This window comes from Chaetura pelagica, unplaced genomic scaffold (genome assembly GCF_000747805.2).
Source record: "Chaetura pelagica isolate M959 unplaced genomic scaffold, ChaPel_1.0 scaffold252, whole genome shotgun sequence".
NCBI classification, from domain to species: domain Eukaryota; kingdom Metazoa; phylum Chordata; class Aves; order Apodiformes; family Apodidae; genus Chaetura; species Chaetura pelagica.
In genome coordinates this window covers 210,350-231,499 of record NW_009952359.1, presented here as the reverse complement: position 1 = coordinate 231,499, position 21,150 = coordinate 210,350, and the positions used below count along the sequence as shown (strand labels likewise).

General features: G+C 59.3%; 2 protein-coding genes across 2 annotated transcripts in view; one reads left to right on the top strand and one right to left on the bottom strand.

The window, feature by feature from the left end:
• EDF1 (endothelial differentiation-related factor 1) overlaps positions 1 to 3,661 on the top strand; it is an 8,226-nt gene extending 4,565 nt beyond the window's left edge. The window contains exons 2-5 of the mRNA XM_010007878.1: positions 23 to 74; positions 1,167 to 1,327; positions 2,348 to 2,441; positions 3,376 to 3,661. Coding sequence (XP_010006180.1) covers positions 23 to 74; positions 1,167 to 1,327; positions 2,348 to 2,441; positions 3,376 to 3,437 — 369 coding nt within the window. The 3' untranslated portion in view covers positions 3,438 to 3,661. The remainder of the gene's footprint in view (positions 1 to 22; positions 75 to 1,166; positions 1,328 to 2,347; positions 2,442 to 3,375) is intronic.
• A 1,619-nt stretch (positions 3,662 to 5,280) lies between these two features.
• MAMDC4 (MAM domain containing 4) lies at positions 5,281 to 15,926 on the bottom strand. The gene is made up of 29 exons (XM_010007876.1): positions 15,887 to 15,926; positions 15,175 to 15,288; positions 14,495 to 14,668; positions 14,177 to 14,302; positions 13,812 to 13,957; positions 13,594 to 13,678; positions 13,224 to 13,352; positions 12,854 to 13,000; positions 12,580 to 12,674; positions 12,135 to 12,293; positions 11,428 to 11,512; positions 10,839 to 10,988; positions 10,588 to 10,704; positions 10,248 to 10,379; positions 9,832 to 9,974; positions 9,638 to 9,800; positions 9,226 to 9,342; positions 8,862 to 8,996; positions 8,611 to 8,747; positions 8,305 to 8,542; positions 7,958 to 8,114; positions 7,748 to 7,907; positions 7,554 to 7,644; positions 7,202 to 7,348; positions 6,801 to 6,935; positions 6,398 to 6,525; positions 6,173 to 6,287; positions 5,899 to 6,074; positions 5,281 to 5,328 (listed from the first exon to the last, which is right to left on the bottom strand). Exons 1-29 carry the CDS (start codon positions 15,924 to 15,926, stop codon positions 5,281 to 5,283), a joined length of 3,789 nt encoding a protein of 1,262 aa, XP_010006178.1.
• Positions 15,927 to 21,150: the final 5,224 nt, after the last annotated feature.

Here is a 21,150-nt window from a genome sequence, read left to right as displayed (position 1 = left end):
TGGGCTCTTTTCCCCTCCTCAGGCGATCCTGGCAGCCCAGCGGCGCGGAGAGGATGTGGAGACCTCCAAGAAGTGTGGGTATCCCGCGGCCTGACGGGGGAGGCCCCGGGGAGCCGGACCCGCCGGTGCTCAGGCCCCCGGCCCGGCCCTAGGCCTGGTCTCTCCCTGGCCCGCCCCACCGCGAAGGCGGTGCCTGCATGAGGGGGGACATAAGGCAGCAGCCCCTAGCTAATCCGAAGGTCGTCCTGGCTGGGGCTGCACAGACCTGAAACCCACCGGCTGGGCAGGGAGCACCCAGGGAGGGCAGGCAGCACGCTGGGAAAGTGGGGAGTGCTCCTCTGCAGCCAGCTCTGAGTTTGTTGTTGCTTAGAGCTGAGCTGGTATCTGCAAAACTCTTGGAAGAGCTTTTATGATCACAAAATTAAAAATCCGAATTTTTACGCCTTATTTCTGTCATTGTGAACATATGTTTAAGGATTTCAGTGACTGGTGATGTTCCTGTGGCATTGCTCTTTAAAAATGCCATTTCCTGTCTGAGATTAATTCTCAGGTTCTCTCACCATAGGGAGGAGATTATGATGTTTGGAAATAAATAACTAGATGATCCTTGAACAAGGTTTAGTCAGACTTATTGAGACTGGATATCAGAGACTAACAAGAGAGAAAGGATTTAAACTGACTAATACTGTGACTAAAATGAGACAAATAGCATGGCTTTGAATTTTCTGCTTTCTTCAAAGGTAAGTGGAGTTTTAAAAAATATCAGAAAGTTGATTAAGAGCCACTTATTTATGCTGCCTTATACCTGAACAAACAAGGTTCAAGTCCAAATATTAACTCACTCCACACCACAGCACAAGTGTGTGTCTGGGATGAAGTTTGAATAATAAATCCCCAGGCAACAGCAAAATCTGGAGTGAAGTTCAGATGGGAAGTGAAGCAAGGGGAGGGCTCTGCCTGGCTGTGTTCAGACGTGGGCATAACCTGGATTAAGAGGAAGTGTTTGACCTGCAGCAGGCAGGTGTTGGGGTGTCGAAGCCTTCAAAGCTCCCTGGGATCCTGGGCAGCTGAAAGCTTAGAACAGGCACTTTGATACTTATTGGCACAGCTCTGAGCCTTGTTTTGTTTGCTCTTGTTTTGTTTTTTGTTCTTGCTTTGAATGACAGGGGCAGCAGGCCAGAACAAACAACACTTTATTACAAAGAACACGGCCAAGCTCGACCGAGAGACTGAAGAGCTGCACCATGACAGAGTTCCCCTGGAGGTGGGCAAAGTGATCCAGCAGGGCCGGCAGAGCAAGGGCATGACACAGAAGGACTTGGCCACGGTGAGTGCAGCTGGGGCCTGTTGGCCTTTGCCCCTGCTCTCCTCAGGCAGCTTTGAGCACCTCGAGGTGAGGTTGGACACTTCTGTCCTGTCGTGGGCAGTTGCAGTGGGATGGTGTCACCAGCAAGGAGTTTGGTGAATGCAGCATCTCTGCTGTTTGATCTCCGGGCAATGTTAGTTACCAAGGAAATGTTTTAGGGGTTTATCTGTGCAGCCCTTGGACACCTGCTCGGAGACAGAGTGTTGCTGTGGCTGGTGGGAGGATTTTTTTTTTTTTTTTTTTCTTTGCACCCTGAAGCAGGGTGACATTTTTTTGCTGGAAAGGCAAACTCAGGGCACAGGGAACATATTGCAGCAGCTTCATGAAGCCCAGGATCCCTGTGGGACCAACACAGGCCAGATTCAGCAGCATCAGATGGAGCCTGTGGGGTCTGTCCTTACCACAGAGCTCCCAAGCCTGCCCTGCAGCAGACTGAGCTCTTGGTCATCAGAAACTGATGTGGGAAACGTGACGAGGGCTCAGTTTTGAAACAGAGAAGCGTGGAAGCCCTGGAAAAGTTGCTGCTTGAAAGAAAATTAATCTTGGGTTGATCAAAATGAAGTGTCAGATACTTTTATGCATATGCTGGAGACACTCTACCCTGCCTGGTTAATGGCAGGGGGTTTTTTTTTTTTTTTTTTCTCCCTGCCATCAGCTCAGCAGCCATGTGAGGCTTTTTGTACCATCTGGGCCTGATGCAGTGCTCAGGAGCTCGCTGCTCCGTTGGAGGAACAGCAACACTTGGTGTTACTGCTCCTCCAGGATGGCTGAGGGGGACTGAAGTCTGTCCAGGGTGGGTGTTGCCAGGGCTGTGTCACTCAGATACTGGAGGGAGGTGATAGCTGGGATGGATTGAGCCTGCAAGTAGCATTTTGGCCTTCCAATCTTGGGGGAGTTAGAGGCTGTTGCTGATCAGAGGGTTGGTGCTGCGTGTTGGTTGTGCATGGACCTGGTGTTGGAGATGCCTCCTCTCTTTTTTAGAAAATCAATGAAAAACCACAAGTTATTGCTGACTATGAATCCGGAAGAGCAATCCCCAACAACCAGGTTATGGGCAAGATCGAAAGAGCCATTGGTAAGTTAAGAAAGGAGAGTTCAAAACTCAGGACACTGTTCTTAGTGCTTGGGAGGGCTGTGTTGGGTTATTCCCATGTTCCACGTCAGGAGCAGTTGCTGGCTGTAGGTCATTGAGGGTGTGGTGTCATTAAGCCATGTTCTGATAAAACTTGAAGCCTGAAACCAGAGCTGAGCTATCATAGAATCACAGGGACTGGAAGGGACCTGTGCATATCATCAAGTCCAACCTCCCTGCTGCAAGCAGGAACACCCAGGGCAGGTCACACAGGAACACATTGAGACAGGTCTTGAAAGTCTCCAGAGAAGGAGACTCCACAGCCTCTCTGGGCAGCCTGTGCCAGGGCTCTGTCATCCTCCCTGGGAAAGAAGTTTCTCCTCATGTTGAGGTGAAACTTTGTGTTGTCACTTGATGTCATTTCCCCTTGTCCTATCACAGGCACCACTGAACAGAGGCTGGCCCATTCTTGACACCCACCCTGCAGGTATTTATAGACATTCATCAGGTCCCCTCTCAGGCTTCTCTTCTCAGGACTAAACAGCCCCAGGTCTCATCACCCTACCCTGAGGACCACCCTGTTGCGCTTCTCCCCCAAAATGTGTGAGAACCTGAGCTGCAGAAAGGCCTGATGATACTTGAAAGGATCTTGAGGTCGCTAGTGTTTATGTCACTCTCCTAGACCAGTTCAGACAGCATTTTCCAGGAAGATAATGCACAGGCAAAAATTGGAACTTTGTCTGAAACTAGTCTGGTGCTCCCAGAAACTGCAGTAGGATTGTCCCTAACCAGTTCCCCACGCTCTTTTTTCGATGTTCTTTTCCTTATAGCCAAGCATCGTAAGACATAAGGTTATCGGGTAAGATCATAAATTGATCATCATAAAATGACTGTGCACTGCTGGCAGCTGGTGGCAATCTCCTTTGTCTTATTCCAGGCCTTAAACTGCGTGGGAAGGATATTGGAAAACCGCTGGAAACCGGCCCCAAAGGGAAATGACAACAAAGCCTCGAAATCAGTTTGTTCAGACTGATCCCACCTGGCTGGTTCTCCTCGTCCACTAGGATCTCTCTGTGCATTGCCAAGCTGAACAAGAGGGTTACAGACTTGCTTTGGGGGGGAAATCTGCCGAATCTGTTCCTGCTGTAAAAAGACAACCTTAAAGAAGCAATTTTCCTGGTTTTGTTTTTCCTTCCTCCTTTCCAGAGTTTGAGGAACCCAAAAAACCTGCTTCTGATTTGCCAGAAAATGTGTGTCTTGGTGTTTAGAAGCAGGTCGTGTTAAGACACTTGGGGGGGTCTGAAATGGGATCATTTAATTGGAAAAAACTGAGGGATGGGTGAGATAGATTTTTATATAAATAATAGGGGTGAGTTGGGGGTGTCTGCATTTGAAATGATGGCTTGGTCACTGCTTCACGATGATAGTTTTGTTCTTTCCAGCCTGTTTTAAAGAGCTCTATAATAAAGTTTGATACCCTTAGTCTCACAGGGTGGGTGCTGCATGTCCACCAGGTGCTGATAAAGTTGGGGGAGACCGGAGCTGCAGCCCCTCCACTAGGCAGCTGCGATTCCCGGTGCTGCCTGAGGGGCCTGGGGCAGCGGTGGGTGCTTCTGCAGCGCTCCTGGCTGCCCAGCCCCCTTCCCTGGGGGAGTGAGCTGCAGCCTTGGCTCCCAGCCCAGAACTGAAATCAGTCCTCTAGTCTGATGGTGTGTGGAGGCAAGAGGAGGCTCTGGATCTCTGCAGGATGAGGTGGGAGCAGAGGCCCTTGGTCGGCAGCTGTAGAGAGCCAGGGCCCTTGTCTCACCTCTGTTGACTCAGTTCACATGGGCTGAGCTTTGGGGGCCTGTTCCTGCGGGATGGGGCTGTGCTGAAGCTGGAGGATGGTGCTCGCAAGGGACTGGGACGCAGCCTGAGCAAGATGGAGCTGAGGGGAGAGCTGTCTGCAGCAGGGCCAGAGGTAAACCAGGGTGTGTTGGTGGACCAGGAAAGCAGGACACCCCCAACCCCTCCCGAGAAGCTTGGGGTTTGGGGAGGGCAGGATCCTGCCTGGACAGGTTGCCCTGTGCTGTTGGACCTGGGGGGTGAGGTTGGCCACGGGCTGCTCAGGGGCTGCATGGTATTAGATTCAGTTTTCAAAGCTGGAGGAGGAAGGGAAGTGGGGGGTCCTGGGCCGGGCTGCAGAAGTAGGCATTGTACCCTGAGCCTGGCCTGAGCCTGGGGAACATGTTTCCTAAGTGACATTTAAATACAAATTCTTATGATGCCTGGGAGGTCCTGCAGTGGGTGGTCACCCACAGTGGGGTCAGGGCTGCTCTCTGCCTGGAGCTGTGCTGTGTGGTGCCCCCTGCTCTGCCCAATCCCCCCTCCAAGGCCAGCAGAAGCTTCCTCCCCAGTGTGGCCCTGTGCCCTGGGAGCTCTCGCTCCTAATCCAGGCTGCATGCTCCATGCAGCACCTGCTGAGCTGCCCAGCCCTGGCTGGGGCCAAGACTGTGCAATTCACCTGACTCCATGTCTGGGACCCTACTGGGGTGAGGATGGTGGCTGTGAGGAACTCCTGCAGATGGCACCTGTCAAATCACGGGCACAGAGCTACAGCTCAGTGAGGAAAGTTGAAGTTACAAAAGCTAATAATGCTTTTCCCGAGCACTCTGGGGTAGTGGAGGCAGTGGCACCTCTGGGGGCTGATGCCCCGGGGCAGCACCTGCAGCACCTCCCCCCCTGCCCGGTGTCCGATGCCAAGAGCCAGAGGCAGCTGCTGAAGTCTGAGAAGCTGCTGGATGGGGGATGTTCTGTCCTGTGGTCCCTCGCTGGGCTGGGCAGGCAGTTACTGCTCCTGGTTTCAGGCCTCATCCCCTTCTTTTGGCACTGATGAGATAGTGACCTTGTCCTGCAAAGGAAAGTGAGCAGCAGGTGATCACAGCGTGCCTGGGCTGTGTCTATGAAATACAAGGACTTCTTCCAAGCTGTGGAGAGGAGAATGTCTGTGCCAGCCCACCATGACCCCAGCAGAGGAGCCAAATCCCCAGCAGACCCAGAGGGCTCCACAGCCTCTTTTGGGGTCAGTTCCGGGGCTGGTGGCTCTGCTGCATATTACATGGCACCCAGTCCAGCAAAGGAAACTGCAGCTGAAGCTGCCTCTCACGGTGTGGAGCTGTGGTTTACAGAGGACAAGCAAGGTTGGTTTGCCTCGCTCCCAGCAGGCTCCAAGCTGGAGGATCCACAGCCTCAGCTCCTCCTTCTGGGGCAGCTCTAACGGCAGCAGCTGCATTTCTGGGTCAGTCCTACAGCTCAGGGTCACTCAGTCACCGGTGACCAGATAAGAGCCGAGCCCTTTGCACCTCCCTGCCGTGTTGGCAGTGTAGGCACAGGGGGAGCCCACTGGGATCTGCTGAGCTTTTCGGAAAATGCTGTTTTGACTCGGTTTGAGGCAAGAGGGAGCCCTTCCCCCTGTCCTTACATCTCGGAAAGTGATGTTGTCGAAGCCTTGGGGAACATTGCTCTCTGCCGGTGACCCACTGGCCAGCCCTCGCCCCCCCAGCCAGTACCAGCCACCAGCAGCCACCAGCACCAGGACAGTGGTGGCCAGGAGAACACTGAGCACCACCTCCACCGTGAAGCTGCTGGAGGATTTCTCTGCAGGGAGAGGAGATGCTGTCAAGCTCGACCCACCACCCGGGAGAGCTGGGCCTAGCCCCGCTGTCAACATTTCACAGCCAGAACCAGCCCCAAACCTTCCACTGATGCCTCTGGGATGGAATGGCAGCCCCTCCCAGTGCTGTACACAATGTCATCCAGAGCCACTGTCCCCTCCATCGGCCACCTCTGTGTGCTGATCTCAAAGATGAGCTGCAGGGAAAGATGAGATGGGGGGAGAAGGGGGAGGGGGCAGGGTGCTGCATTGGGAGGGCTCCTTGTGCTCTCTGAGGGACCCCCACACCCAGGATGTCTCTGCTCACCTGGAACTCGCTGGGGCTCTGCGTGGGCACCACAGCTCCCTGCCAGCCCCGGCTCTGGTGCCCCGGCACACTCCACACCGTGCGCCGCCCCGCCGGGCCCTGCACCAGCACCCGCAGCTCCCCACAGGCTGCAACAAGGAGGACAAGTGTCTGGCACCAATGGCCACCCAGAGACCTTGAGAGCCACTAGGCCATCCCAGTTGGGCTGTTGTCCCCTGAGATGGCAGCACACAGTGGAAACATGCCATCCCCATCACCCAACCAGAGCTAAACCAGAGTGTCTGTGGTCCTGTGGGTGGGGAGGGGGTTTGGGACCCCTGACCAAGTCCCCTCTTGCATCATGGTAGGCTCCTAACCCTCTCCCCAGGGCCAGCAGCTCCTTCCTGCCCCTGCAGTTGCTCACAGAGGTGCTCCGGGATGTCCATGTGGTACCAGAACCGCAGGCAGGAGTTGGCAGCAGCAGGCAGGTGCTGGCTCTCCAGCCGGGCAGTCGTGCCCCCGGGGCCCAGCACACTGGTGTCAAAGTGCATGTAGTGACCTGGATAGGTAGGAACAGAGCACAGAGTGTCCCCCAGCTCTGCAGCCCACCCTGTCTGTCCTGCTCCCCCCAAAAATGCCCAGATTGATGCCCAGAGGATTGCACCCCCACCCTGCCCTTCACTGCCTCTGGGGCTCAGCCATCCCTCTCAGGGACAGGGATGCTATGGAGCCAGGGCTCCCAGGACATTCCCAGGTGGGCCCATCCATTTCCAGTCCCTCTTCCTTCCCCTAGCTGATGCCTTGGGGTGTCTGGGGGTCTCCTACCATCCCTTGTGCCCAGGGTGTGATCCTGCTCAGGGCTGGGGTACTTGGCAAGGGGGATCCCACTCTTCCAGCCCCAGGCAAAGCCATGCAGGTGGGGGTCTGGGGGGCTGCTCCAGCCGCACGTGTCCCTCTCAAAGTCACAGGACCCTGGGAGGAAAAAGGGGGGGTTGTGATGCACCCTGTGCCACAGGCACCTGCTGTTCAGCGGGAGCTGGGGCATCCAGGGGAATACCCCCAGCCCCCTTCCCACTGCACCCCAGCAGGGTGACCAGTGGCCACAGCAGAGCAGTGATGGAGAGGCTGGGCTGTCCCCCCCACCAGTCTGTGGTGTCCCCATGGTGTGGGCTGTCACCTGGCTCAGGGCAGGCTCCCTCTGACACGTGCAGGTCATCCAGCGCGATGTACCCATGGTCAACCCCAGCTCCCACTGCCTCAAATATGACCTGCCGGAGGGCTAGGCTGAGGCTGGCAGTCCCCATGCTGCCCTCGTCACCTCCAACCTGTCCCCAGGCAACCAGGAGACCCTGGCACTCTGCCCCATCTCACCTGCCAGTCCCCATCTGGCTGGACGGTGACATGGCCACGGTGCCAGGAATCCCCTTCCATGGTGCTCACACTCATCACCTTCCTTCGCACCATGTTCTGCTCAACAAAGACGCCAAGGGAGCCTGCCCAGGGCACCCGCCATGGATGGGGTGGTCCAGGGCTGTGCCATGTGGGACCCTCACCCATTCAGAGGTGCCCCGCAGGCTTTACAAAGGGTCACGACTCTCACCTGGGGTCTGGGCGCTCAGCTGGTACCAGAAGGCCAAGCACTGGGTGGTTGCAGAGGGCTGGTAGAGCTGGGAGGTGAGGGCAGCCACTTGCCCCACAGGCAGGGACCCCCTGCCCGTGCTCACCACCATGTAATGGCCTGGGGGAAGACAAGCCCCCACACCGTGACCCCCACCCAGCCCTGCTGAGGGCACCAGGGAACTGATGGGGCTGGAGAATCTCCCTGGGTGGGGGGAGTCTGGGGCTTATGGAGCTCCATATAGTGGTGGCCTCTGCAAACCCTGGCAGATCTCACAGGGAGGGCAGGGAGGGCAGGCAGGAGGCTCCACCAGAGCCCCAGGCAGGCATGGCCCTGGTACCTGTGGAGGTGCCGGTGCTGTGGTCAGCCCGAGGCCCGGCGGTGCTGCCGGTGCCGTTGCTCTGCCGCCGCCAGCCGCTGCCTGCCAGCCCACACTCATCCACCTCGAAGGAGCAGGAGGGCTCGGCCCCACAGGGCCCGGCTGTCAGTGCCAGGTCATCCAGTGCCATGTCCCCCTGGAACCCGTCCCGCAGGGCCTCGAAGGCCACCTGCCGCCAGAAGCGGGGTCAGGTGGCCCCAAGTCCCGCTGGCACCTGGCGGGACGGGGCATCCCAGCCCTCCCCCGGTACCGCCGCCGGCCCGTGCTGGGCAGTGTGGCCTGTCCCCGGTGCCAGAGGCTGCCACGGGTCCCCCGCTGGGTCCACAGCACAGTGTCCTCTGCTCCTTCCAGCCACAGTTTGAGGTTCAGGGTGCCTGGGCAGAGGGGAGCATGAGGCTGCTATCCCACACCCCTTGGAGACTCCCTGGTCCCCTGGGGAGCAAAGCAGGACTGGGGTGTCCCCAGGAGGCTGCTGTGGGGCTGTGTACCGATCTGTGGGCCGGCGAGACGGTACCAGAAGGAGAGGCAGCGTGGGGCAGTGGTGGGCTCCTGGCTGTAGGTGATGAGCTGTGCCCGCTGCCTGCGGCTGCACGGTGCAGAAGGGTCCACTGCCATAAAGTAGCCTGAGTGTCGGGAACAAACAGGGTGGAGGGGACATGGACATGGGTGCTCCGAGCTGCACCCACATCACCCACACTCCAGCCCTGGATCCATGTGCCCCTTGGGTGGGCCTGGCTGAGCTCACCCTGCAGGCGTGGGGCTGCTTGGAGTGCACAGGGCACGTCCCAGCCCTGAGGACAGGAGGGTCACCTGGGCTACCTGGGGTCCCCAGGAGAAGAGCCAGCCCCTTACCTGAGCCAGTGGTGTGGTCAGGGCCCTGTCCCTGCTCTGTGCCATGGACCCATCTGAAGTCACTGGACTGATCCTGGTACCAGCCGCACATGCCTCTCTCAAAGTTGCAGGACAGCTCTGGCCAGAGAGGGGGGACCATGGTGAGGGAATGAGGCTAGGGTGCCCTACAATCAGGTCCCCAAAATGTCCCTTTCCCCCAGTGGCCCTGCCCCACTCCCCCAGTTCACCCCATGCAGCTGCCCTGGGGCAGGATGAGAGCTCAGCCCCAGACCCAGGGCTTCTGCACTGTGGTCCTGTTGTTGGGCTGAGAACAGGGTGACAGTCACTGGGCAGCCTCTGTGGGAGCAGCGCCCATCTCTGTGGGCTGGGGGCCAGGATCCCCTCCTGCTGCCCACCCTGCCCCTGGCCATACCCGTGGCCCCCGGTGGCATCACATCGGGGTGACACTGCACAAATGTCACATTGTCAATGGCAGCGGCGCTCACTGAGTCCTGCAGATCCATCAGCCCCAGCAGCTCGACCTGGGGTGCCAAAGCAGCTGTGAGCCTGGGATGCCTCATGGCACTGGTGCCGCTCTGCCAGCAGGCAGCCAGGCTGGTCCTTTGCCCCTGGGAGCACCTGAAACGGCCGGGTCCTCTCTCCCAGTGGGACACTGATGTGTCCCTCAGCTGTGCTGCCGTGCCCTGATGTGTGCCAGGCCAGGTCAGTGGTGCCAGCAGCATGATCTGCAACGCTGACAGCGAGGAAGCCTGGGCAGGAGAAGAGGGGGCTGGGGAGACCCCCCGGGGCCCTGGCACCCACCCAGCCCATGGCCAGAGGGGACAGGGACACCCCGGCTCCAGGATGGAGTGATGGAGAAGAGTGAGACTGGTAGAGGCAGAAAGGACAGGGAGGGGGTGGGAGTATGTGCCCTGTGCCAGGGCAGGGCAGAGAGCAGGCAGGGAACAGGCAGGGCACCCGGAAGCCAGGCAGGAGGTGGGCAGGGAGAAGGCAGGGCACCCTGGGCATGGGCAGGGGGTTACCTTGGGGTCCAAGGCGGATGCGGTAGCTCATTTCCAGGGTGCAGGCAGGGCCAGAGGGGCCCAGCAGAGGTGTACGTGCCTTGGCAGCGGCCACCATTTGTCCTTCCCCTGCCTGGAGAGCCAGGAAAGCCCCTGGGCGAGAAAACACCCTGAGAAGTCAGGGCAGAGGCCCACATCGGTGCTGCACCTCCCCAGCACAGCATCCTGCCTGGGCGTCACCCTCACCCTTCCACAGGGCACACACCCACCCTGGCTAGGCAGGAGCAGGTCCCTACACCCTGGGAGTCCCCGTGGTGCTGGGGACCAAAAGGCATCATCTGAGTGGTAGGAAGGGCCTCACCAGTGATGAACATGGCAGTTGGCTGAGTGGGCTCGGTGTCCCTCTTCACACCCCAGCGCAGCCGCCCCACACTGACATCGTGCCAGCCCCCAGCCCCCGCCTCGAAGGTGGTCGCTCCTGCAAAAGCCCAGGCTCAGCCCTGCTGGGCCACCACATGTCCTAGGGGCTGGTGGGCACTTGTGTCCTCCAGCTGGGTCACCCTGCCCGGTGCCCTGGCTGCCCGGGGGCCGGTGCCCACCCTGGGCTCTCACCGCAGCGCTGCTCGTCGGAGCCATCAGCACAGGTCTGCGCGAAGTCACAGGACAGCTCCGTGCTGATGCAGCCCCCGCTGTCACACGCCACCTCCTCGCCCGTGCAGTGCCCGGCACCTGTCCAGCTCGGCAGCGAGAGTGAAGGCTTCTCTGATGGAGAAACCCCCCGGGATGAAAAGCAGTGGTGAGGGGACCTGGCAGCATCAGCATCACCCCTTCAAGCCACAGCCCCTTCTTCCCGGCGATCTCCTTTGCTTCCCGTGTCCCCAGCCCCATTCCTGCCCTGCTGGCTGCCACCAGGTGAAGGGGATGGAGGGGCTTGGTGAGAGCTGCCTGTGTGACATGGCTTGGGCATGGTTTTGGGAGGAGGGGGTGGAAGGTGTCACAGCTGCAGGACGAGGACACCAGGCAAGCTTGGCTGTGGTCCCCAGAGCAAGTGCTTGCCATGCTGTGCCCAGGATGGTCACCTGGCTGAGCAGAGGGACAGCCCTGTGGTGGGCTCTTCAGGGGTGATGCCACAGGCACAAGACACCTGGGAACAGCTGCCTGTTCTGGAGCAGGGGTTGGGGGCAGCCACCCTCCAGCTCACCCTGCTCCTGCATGCAGCCCGGGGACAGGATCAGGTCATCAATGGCCACAGTGCCTGTGCCACTGGCCACCCCCTCGATCAGCACCTGCAGGGAAGCACCACATAGCAGTGTCAACATAGGGTCTTGCACAGTATGGAAGGGCTGGGAGATGGCACTGGGCTTGGGGGGGACACCAGGGACCCATGGGACAGGGGAACCCTGTGATCAGCCAACATGTGCTTCCCCAGGAGGGGGCTTGGTGAGAGCAGGGCAATGCTGTGGCTGGAAGGGATGGGAAGGCCATGGTGGGCTTGGGGTTGTGGTGCTGCCTGTGCACACAGACATGGGCCGTGGCTGCCCTGGGTGCTGCTGGAGTGCTCTCAGGGTGCCATTGATGTGTCCACCAAGGCCAGCTGGGAGGTGGCTGGGTTTTGTGGGTGGCCCTGGGGGACAGCAGACAGGACAGTGGGAAGACATGGGGTGACATGGGATGGATGAAGACACCCCCTGCCCTGTTCCTAGTGGGATAGTCCCTGGACTAGGGGGGGAATTTGGAGGTGTGGGCACAGGGACATGGCAGTGGCACATGCCAGCATAACAGGCTCAGCTCTGGTGTCTAGTTCCCAGTTGAGTCCCTACTCCATGTCCCAGGGGTGTGTACTGGGGGTGGCCCGATGCCCCTCTTCCAGCAGGCAGCCCAGTTTGCCCCAGTGTGGCCTCAGCCCACCTTGAAGCTCTCTGTCACATTGAAGTTCACCCTCTCCCGGACCCAGCAGCTGCCCAGGTCCCCTGTCCTCTCCCTCATCAGGTGCTTGGTCGACCTGGTCACATAGGAGATGCTGAGGCTGCTGGTGGCTGAGCCGTGGAGGTGGCAGTACAGCACGAGCTGGGGACAGGATGAGTGAGCCCTGAAGCCCTGGGCAGGGACGCACAGTCCCCCCTACATGGCTGCTGCCCCCCAGGATGATCACAAAGGTGGGGCTGGAGGAGCTCAGGGGTCCAGCAGGCACCAGAGATGCCACCAAACCATCCCCCAAAACCCACTGCCCTTCCCCAGCGAAGGGCCAATCCCAGCCTCAGCCCCATGTGGGGGTCCCCAAGGCTGGGGACCTCATTCCCTGCCACCACTGTGCCCACACGGGCTGTAATGTGGGTCCCCAGCTGTGACTCACAGAGCACGAGTTGGTGGCTTGGAATGTGGGACTGCTGAGCCGGGCAGGGCCGGTGGTCCCTGTGGTCGAGGTGCTGCCCACGAGGAGGAAAAAACCTGTGGAAGATGCCGGGAAGGGGCTGAGTGGTGCCACAACATGGGTGAGGGTGCAAGACCCTGATTTCCCGGTGCAGTCTGAGGCTGAGCCCAGGTGTGTGTTACCCCAGGGGCCAGAGGGCACATTGGCCAGTGGCGCCTTAGGGGCTGCCATGGGGAGCTGGGGCCAGTTCACATACCTGCCCTGCTGTTGTGGCTGTGGTCCCGGGTGGGGACACTGCCCCCCGTCCCCAGGCTTAGGCTCGTGTTCCTCTCCCATGCTGGCTGCCCCACTTCAGTCTCCCAGTTGCAGAAACCTTGCTCAAAGGAGCAGCGGGTGAAGGGCTCTGCGGGGAGGGAGGGAGAGCAGTGACCCAGGGAGGTCCCCATGGGGCTGACCCCTCTGCCAAACCCTTGGGGTGATTTATCCCCTCCTGCCACACAGTTGTGGGGTCTGGGATGAATCCTGTCAGCCCGACGGCCCAGATTTGCCCTGTCAGGGCCGATCCTCAGCCCACCCGTGGGGTCGGCGGGCCAGTGGGCAGGACCCCCCGGGGCAGGGATGCTCACTGCACCGCGCCGCATCCTCGTCCGAGCCGTCCCCACAGTCCTCGGTGCCGTCGCAGAAGCGGGAACGGGCCAGGCAGCTGCCCTGCCCGCAGTGGTTCTGCTCCCCCCTGCAGAGCGGCTGCCCAGGCTCTGGGGGTGGGACACGCCATCAGCACAGGGCTGGCCCCTCAGGGACCCCAGCGTGTGCTGCCCCCCCCTCCCCATCCTCTGCGTCACTCGACGGACAGGCTTTTGCTACCCACCCCACAGCCTGGCCAAGGTAAGGAGCCCCTAGGACACCACAGGCAGTGGGGGGCTCCCCCGCGGTGCAAAATCCGAACAAATTCCCTGCGGATCCCGGCTTCTTTCTCCTCCCGGACACAGGACTCACCCTGCAAGCCACAGTTCCTGAAGATGATGTCGTCGAGCGCCACCTCTGCCTCACATGCAGGCAGCTGAGTCAGGGAGAAGATGAGCTGCCGACAAGACATGAGAGATGGTGTGAGCTGAGCCCCTGCCTGAGTCACCCGGCACCTTTGGCTCCCCGTGCATCCCTGGCTCTCCCAGCGCCAGCTCAGTGGCCTGGGTACCAACATGGCCCCATCTCACCTGGAACTGCCCTGGGACCCGGCCCAGGTAGGTGACCAGCTGGTGCCAGCCTTCGCCTTGGTTCCTCGGGCTCTGCCACAGCTCCACCACCTCGTCCCTATGCACCATGGCCAGACGCAGCACTGGCTGCTCCATCTGGTTCAGCCCTGCGGGAGCCCCGAAACGTGGCCCTTGGCACTGGGCATCCCAGGGGATAGCCCCAGGGATGAGTCAAGACCCAAGAGCTCTGGGGACCAGGCAAGTGGGGTGGCAAGAACCCATCTCAGCAGCTCTGCCATGGTCCCATCCCTCCCTGCTGCCCCCATCATTGCTTCCCTGTGCCTGGTACCCCAAGGCCTGGTTGTGCCCACTGTGGGTTCCCTCACCGCTTCCTGAGAGGTGGTACCAGGCCCTGATCTCACATGTGGCAGCTGCTTCCCTCATCACTTGTGACCTGAGCCAGGCTGTGGCCGTGGTCTTTGCTGGGGGAGACACGGTCACCATGAACCACCCTGGGGAGGACAGAGAGCAGAACAGGGGCTGCAGCTCCATGGGATCGCCCTGGAGCCACAGCTGGTACCGCTCCTGCCCCACCAAGGGTCTGCTCCATCCCCTGTACCCTACAAGACAGCACACTGGCTTCAGGGCACCCATGGCCTTTGGGTGCCCGAAGCCCACTCAGCAGCCCAGCAGCTCCAGCTCACCCAGGTCTGTGCCCACGGTGTGGTCTGAGTGGGGACCCGCGCCCCACGCAGCCAGGCTGGCCCGGCCCCGCACCCATCTGTGGGCCGAGGTGCTCACGTCCCGCCAGCCGCAGTCGCCTTCCTCGAAATCACAGGTGAAGGGGGTGCCCAGCACCACTGAGCCCTGCAGGTACCCTGGGGTGGGCAGACAAGGTGTCAAAGCTCAGCTGGGGACATCCTGGGAACCTGCACCCACCTGGGGACCTGCATCCACCCTGGGGATCTATGTCCACCCTTAGGGACATGTGCCAACCCCAGGGACCTACACCCATCCTAGGGACCTGTGCCCACCCTTGAGGATCTGTTCCAACCCCGGGGACCTGCATCCACTCTGGGGACCTGCACCAACCCCAGGGACCTGCACGCACCCTGGGGTGTCTGCCAGGCACACTGGGATCCTGCATCCAGCCAGGGGGATCTACTCAGAGAAGCCTGGGAACTTAAGCCCACCTCAGAGACCTGCACCCATTTTACCTGAGGGACCTTCATCCACAGTGGAGTCCTGCACCCACCCTTGGCACCAGCACCCATCCCAGGGACCTTCAGCCATGGTGCCCCCAGCTCCATTGCCTGCCCTCACCCCAGGAGCAGGGTCTGGGAATGGGGCAGGGGTTGGGAGGTGAGGGGGTCTGGGCACCCACCACATTGATTCTCATCAGAGCAGTCACTGCAGTTGCAGACAAAGTCACAGAGCTGCTCGGCTGCACTGCTGCAGCTGTTGACCACCATGGACCAACTGGGGAGGACAGTGACAGCTACAGGAGAGACAATGGGGATGAAATCCCCACGGGCACCCAGGCATGGGGCCCGTGGCAGTGACAGAGGGCACACATGGTCTTCAGGTGACACTTGTCTGGGCTCTCAGCAGCATCATCCCTTGGATGGGACCTCCTGCTTCTGCCCTGGCACCCTGCACCTCCCCCACCTCCCAGTTCACTGTCTTCCACCCCCAGCCCCTGGGGTGCCAGAGCCCGTCCGGGCTGGGACACTGACCCACATGCCCCTGTTTTGAGTATCAGCCCCCACTTTGGGGGAAACAAGACAACATGAGCATTTTCCTCCCCACACTGAGCAATGCCACCAGCAACAAGCAGCTTGGCACTGGCAGCTTCAGTTCCCTGAAGGACCCTGATCTGACCTTCATCAGCAGAGCCCAGAGGAGGGTTTTGCTGTGCCCTATCTGCCCCATCCCCCTCTGAAGCAGCACAGCCCCCCAGAGCTGGGGGAAACATTGATCCCCATGGAAGCCCCTGATCCCCATGGGAGCCCAAGCTGGGGTGGGAGGGAGCAGGGCAGCCAGTGCCACAGCCCCTTCCCTCCCCATGGAACAACCCCAGTGTTGGCAGAGCTCACCCAGCAGCAGCAGGAGGGTCAGTGTCGCCTGCCCAGCCATCTTGGCCTCTGGGCCACGGTGAGGGTAGAACGGAGCCGGGAGAGACAAAGGGCTGGCAGGAGAGGCCAGGGCTGGAATCTGGTCCCCAGGTCTTATCCCGTGCTGGACTTCAACCCTGCTCTTATCAGCTCCCCAGCTCTGGCCACAGGGTTTATGGCCAAGCAGTTTGCTGGGCTGGGGACAGGTCACTATCTCCTGCTGCCCAGCATGGCAGGCAGTGGTGGCAGCTGGCAGTCTCCAGGACACCATCAGCTGCTTTTCCCCATCAAGCCCCTCTTCCTCAGCTGCCCTTTTCCAGCCATGCCGAGATGCTGGGTGCTGCTCTGAGTGGGGCAGGGCCAGCTCGCACTGTCCAGAAGCACACACTGGTTTGGTGAAGGAAAAGGACACTTCTTCCTGCCCAACCAGCCATGCTGCCTGGAGAAGCTGGCAGCTCTGCCAGGGGTGGGGTCTGTGCCATGCTGTGCCAGCTGCCTGGGCTGTGTCATGTCTAACCACAAAGAGAAATGGTCACTGAGCACCAGGAGCAATGGGAGAGCCTTTGGGTGCAGGGGACAGATTTGGGTGCAGGTCACAGGCTGACTTGGGGGGGACACCCTGGCAAGGGAGGGCAGCTGTGCTTGGTGCAGTGGAAATAGGGTGCAAGGAGCAACCTCCAAGGCAGGCAAGGTACAAATGGGTCATGATGCACCCAGGCAATGGTGAGCCACAGCAGACAGGGGGCTGTAGGACTTGGGGGGGATTTGAATTCACAACAAAACTCTGGCTGTCTGGATACTTGGGACAGGCTGGAAGAGGAGGCAGGGACAGGCAGGAGGACAGGCAGGAGGAGCAGCCTATCCCAGAACCCAGCTGAGCTGGCTTTGTCAAAAGCCAGGGCTCCAGCCCAGCCCAGTGACATGCGGATGGCAGGAGGGGTCTCATCCTGCCCGGTGTGGGCAGAGAAGCCTGGTAGCCCTGTGCTCCTGCTGCCTGTGCAGCAGCCATGGCAGGAGGATGCCCCGGCCAGTGCAGAGCCTGGCAGGCTGCCTGCAAAGCTCCTTGGCAGGGTCCCAGTTGCCCATGCCCAGCCCTTGCCCATTCCCCAGTCAGCAGCCTCTGGGCCGGGGGTCCCGCAGGTGCCACCAGCAGGAGCCAGTCCTCACCCCTGCCTGCCCTGTACGACCACCACGGGGCAAAGGGCACAGCTCTGGGTGGTTCCTGAGGGGAGCAACCCAAGCAGAGTCCCAGGAAGGGCTGATCATTCTGGAAGGATCTTCCCCAGCTCTGTTGCCCTTCTCTGGACATGCTCCAGTCCCTCAATGTCCCTGTTGCAAGGGGCCCAGAACTGATCCCAGGATTCGAGGTGCCCCCTCCCCAGTGCCCAGCACAGGGGGTTGATCCCTGCACTGCTCCTGCTGGCCACACCAGTGCTGACACAAGCCAGGATGCTGGTGGCTGCCTTGGCCACCTGGGCACACACAGGCTCATTTCTCAAGTAACAAATGATAGAACAAGAGGAAATAGCCTTAAGTTTCACCAGGGGACATTTAGATGGGATATTGGGAACAATTTTTTCCCCAGAAGGGTTGTCAGGGCTTGGCACAGGCTGCCCAAGGCAGCAGTGGAGTCATCATCCCTGGAGGGATTTACAAGCTGTGTAGATGTGGTGCTGAGGGACATGGGTTAGTACTGACCTCAGTACAGTTGAGTCAGTGGGGGCCTTGGCAGTGCTGTGTTAACGGTTGGACTTGATCATAAAGGTCTTTTCCAACCAAAACAACTCCACGATTCTATGACTCTGTAGGCTGAGCCCTGCATGGCACAACAGGAGTTGCCTGGTGATGGCAACCACTGCCCCTGCCTCAGTTTCCCCACGTGGCCAGGAACCCCTCCTGCCTGCACTGCCAGCAGCACCTGCCCCCCAGAGATGGGCCCCTGGAGCCAATAGCTGAGGGTGGTTGTTTCTCCCCTCAGCTGATGGCCTTGGCCAGATTGCAGCACAATTGCATCAGGGGCAGTAAAACCCAGGGTCCAGCTCCTTCCTCCAGCGTCAGCTGGGACTGGCCTGGCCCCCAAGGCAGCAGTCCTGCCTTTCCTGGCTGCCTGGGAACCCGTCAGGCCCCAAGCTGACCACCAGCCAGCACTGAGGCCTCTGGCAAAGCAGCCACCAGCTGTAGGCAGAGCATCTCCAGCAGGTCTGATCCCTTCCCTCTGCACTGGGGAGACACGGGGATGCTGAGCCTCCAGCATCAGAGACACGGGTGTCCTGGAGTAGATTCAGTGAGGGGCTGTGATGATGATGAAGGGACTGGACTTCCCACGAGGAGAGGCTGAGAAAGCTGGAGCTGCTCAGCCTGGAGCAGAGAAGGCACAGGACATGTCCCTGTGTGTGTAAGACCCAACAGGAGGGAAGGAGGCAGCTTCTTCTGAGCAGCGAGTGCCCATGAAGGGACGAGAGAAAGCAAGAAAAAAGCAAGAACACGGATCACAGAATCACAAAATCATAGAACATGTGGAGTTGGGAGGGACCTTTAAAGGTCATCTAGTCCAGCCCCCTCTGCAGCGCACAGGGTGCACTTTTAAACTAGATCAGGTTGCTCAGAGCCTCCACACTTTTAACCCTGAATGTCTCCAGGGATGGGGCCTCCACCACCTCTCTGGGCAGCCTGTTCCAGTGCTTCACCACCCTTGTTGTAAATAACTTCTTCCTAATGCCTAATCTAATCTATCCTGCTCTAGTTTTAGACCATTACCTCTTGTCCTATTGCTAGAAGCCCTTGTAAACAGTCCCTCCCCAGCTTTCCTGTAGGACCTTCAGGTACTGGAAGGTCTCTATAAGGTCTCCCTGGAGCCTTCCCCTCTGCAGGCTGAACAATCCCATCTCTCTCAGTCTGTTTTCATAGAAGAGCTGCTCCAGGCCTTGGACAATTTTTGTGGCCCTTCTCTGGACTCCTTCCAACAGGTCCATGTCCCTCTTGTGTTGAGGGCTCCAGAGCTGGATGTAGTTCTCCAGGTGGGGTCTCAAAAGAGGTAAGAGAGGCAGAATTCCCCACCCTTGACCTGATGGCCACGCTGCTTTTGATTCAGCCCAGGTTGTGATTGGCCCTCTGGGCTGCAAGTGCAGTTTTCTCATGTCCAACTTTTTGTCCACCAGTACCTCCAGGTCCTTTTCTACAGGGTCTCTCTCTATTACATCATCCCCCAGGCTGTAGTGATAATGAGGACTGCTTCTACCCAGGTGCAGGACCCTGCACTTGGCCTTGTTGAACCTCATGAAGTTCACATGGGCCCACTTCTCTAGCTTTATCCCTTCTGGATAACATCCCTTCCCTCTGGAGTGTTGATGGCACCATTCAACTTGGTGTCATCTGCAAACTTGCTCAGGGTGCCCTCGATCCCACTGTCTATATCATTAATGTAGGTACTAAACAGCACTGGTCCCAGTACAGATCCCTGAAGACCATCACTTGCCCCAAAAGGGTTGTCAGACCCTAGCACAGGCGGCCCAGAACAGTGATGCAGTCCCTGTGGCTTAAAAGCCATGTAGATGTGCTGCTGAGGGACATGGTTTAATGGTGGCCTTGGCAGTGCTGGGTTAATGGTTGGACTTGATGATCTTAGAGGCCTTTTCCAACCCAAATTATTTGGTGATTTTATTCACACCCATCCTGATCCACCTTTTGAGTTTGGGCAGGAAATCAGGCACAGGGGCTGAGCTTTAGCAGGTCGTGCCAACCCCTCACTGCTCCAGGCACAGAGGAACTATCTCCTGTCTTGAAGCCCCCATCCCTGACAGCAGGAGCAGTAGGCAGCAGCAGGACCAGTGACCAGGTAGGAGCTGGCAGCTGACAGGACTGCAGCTCGGAGAGTGAAACAGGGCTGGGACCAGGGAGGGGTGGTTCCTCCAGCCCCAACCTTACATGTGACAGCAATCGAGCAATCCACCTGTCCAGCCTGACCTGCATGTGTCCCTCAAGCTCTTCAGGCACCCCAAGCTCCAGCAGCTTTTCCCAGTCTCCCCACCCCACTTCTCACTGGGCATGCAAGTGCAGAGTCTCCCTGGGATATACAGGAATCCAGAGAGCTGAAGCCCAGAATGCTCTACCTTCAGATGTGTCCCACTGCTAGGGTGGGAACAGGAATATCTTCCAAACCATGCTCCCTAGCAGCTTGGCTCCCACCCAGCAAAAGAGGATGGTCCTTGCCCTGAGAACACCCTGCCCTTCCCTCTGTCAAGCATGGGGACTCATCCCTTTCTCCTCACCTGCATCAACCCTTCTCAAGGCTAAACCTGATGCACCTTCTGCTGTCTCCACCCCAGACCCTGCCAGATCAGGCCGCCCATGAGGGTCTGGCACCCCAGGGGGTCATTCCTGTTCACCACAGCCCTGGGGAGCCAGGAACATGTCACCATGCAAGGAGCTGCACTCCCCAACGTGTTTAATTTTCACATACACGTGTGGAACATACCCCCTGGCCACCAGGGAGGCCAGGGTAGAGGCCCAGCTTTGCCGAGGCTTTGCCGCGCTGTGCCGGGGAGGAAAGGGGCACCCGTGGCGCGTGGGAAGTCTGGTAACAGTGGAGAATGGGTGAGTTCAACACAAAGGAAAACCAGGAGAGCCTAGGGTGCTGCAGAGCATGGGGAGCCTGTGCCAGCTCCAGGCTGGCACAGCTGCCCAGCCAGAGCCAGTCAGTAGCCTTCATCTGCCCAGGTGATCTCGTAGTCCGGATACTTGGCTTTCAGCTTCTCTGTAGTCACAGAGTGGTCCGCTCGGCCGAAGCCCTGGCAGAGGAGAGAGGGTCCTGAAAGTGGAGCTGAAGCAGTCAGCACACATGGCAGGGCTCAGTGAACTCCTGGGGCTGCTCACTGCAACCAGAACCCCCAACAGCAGCCTCTGGCAGCACAAGATGCTGCTGAGTCCGTGTCTATAAACGACCAGCCAGCTCTGACCAAACCCCTCACAACACCCAGGCAGGGGGGTAGTGCCACCCTGGAGCTGGGAAACCGGCACCAGCATCACCAACACCTTCCTCGGGGCGTGCAGAGGGACACCGAGATGACACAGCACCCCCAGGCCTGCCCTCCAGCTCAGCTCTGCTCCCGGGGGCAGTGCCAGGCAGCAAGATGGGCACGGGCACCGGCACCTGTGCCGCTGTGGGGTGGGTGAAGCCTCGTTCCCCACGGGTGGGTCCCCAGACCCCCGCCCCCGCTTACCACGGAATACCCGTAGACGTGTATCTT

Excerpts from the sequence above, each read along its gene's own strand:
- MAMDC4 (XM_010007876.1), bottom strand. The coding sequence starts at position 15,926 with ATGGCTGGGCAGGCGACACTGACCCTCCTGCTGCTGCTGG. Across the intron at positions 15,289-15,886 it reads GACCCTCCTGCTGCTGCTGG|CTGTCACTGTCCTCCCCAGT; the intron begins GTGAGCTCTGCC and ends TCTCTCCTGTAG. Across the intron at positions 10,380-10,587 it reads AACTGCCATGTTCATCACTG|GGGCTTTCCTGGCTCTCCAG; the intron begins GTGAGGCCCTTC and ends TTTCTCGCCCAG.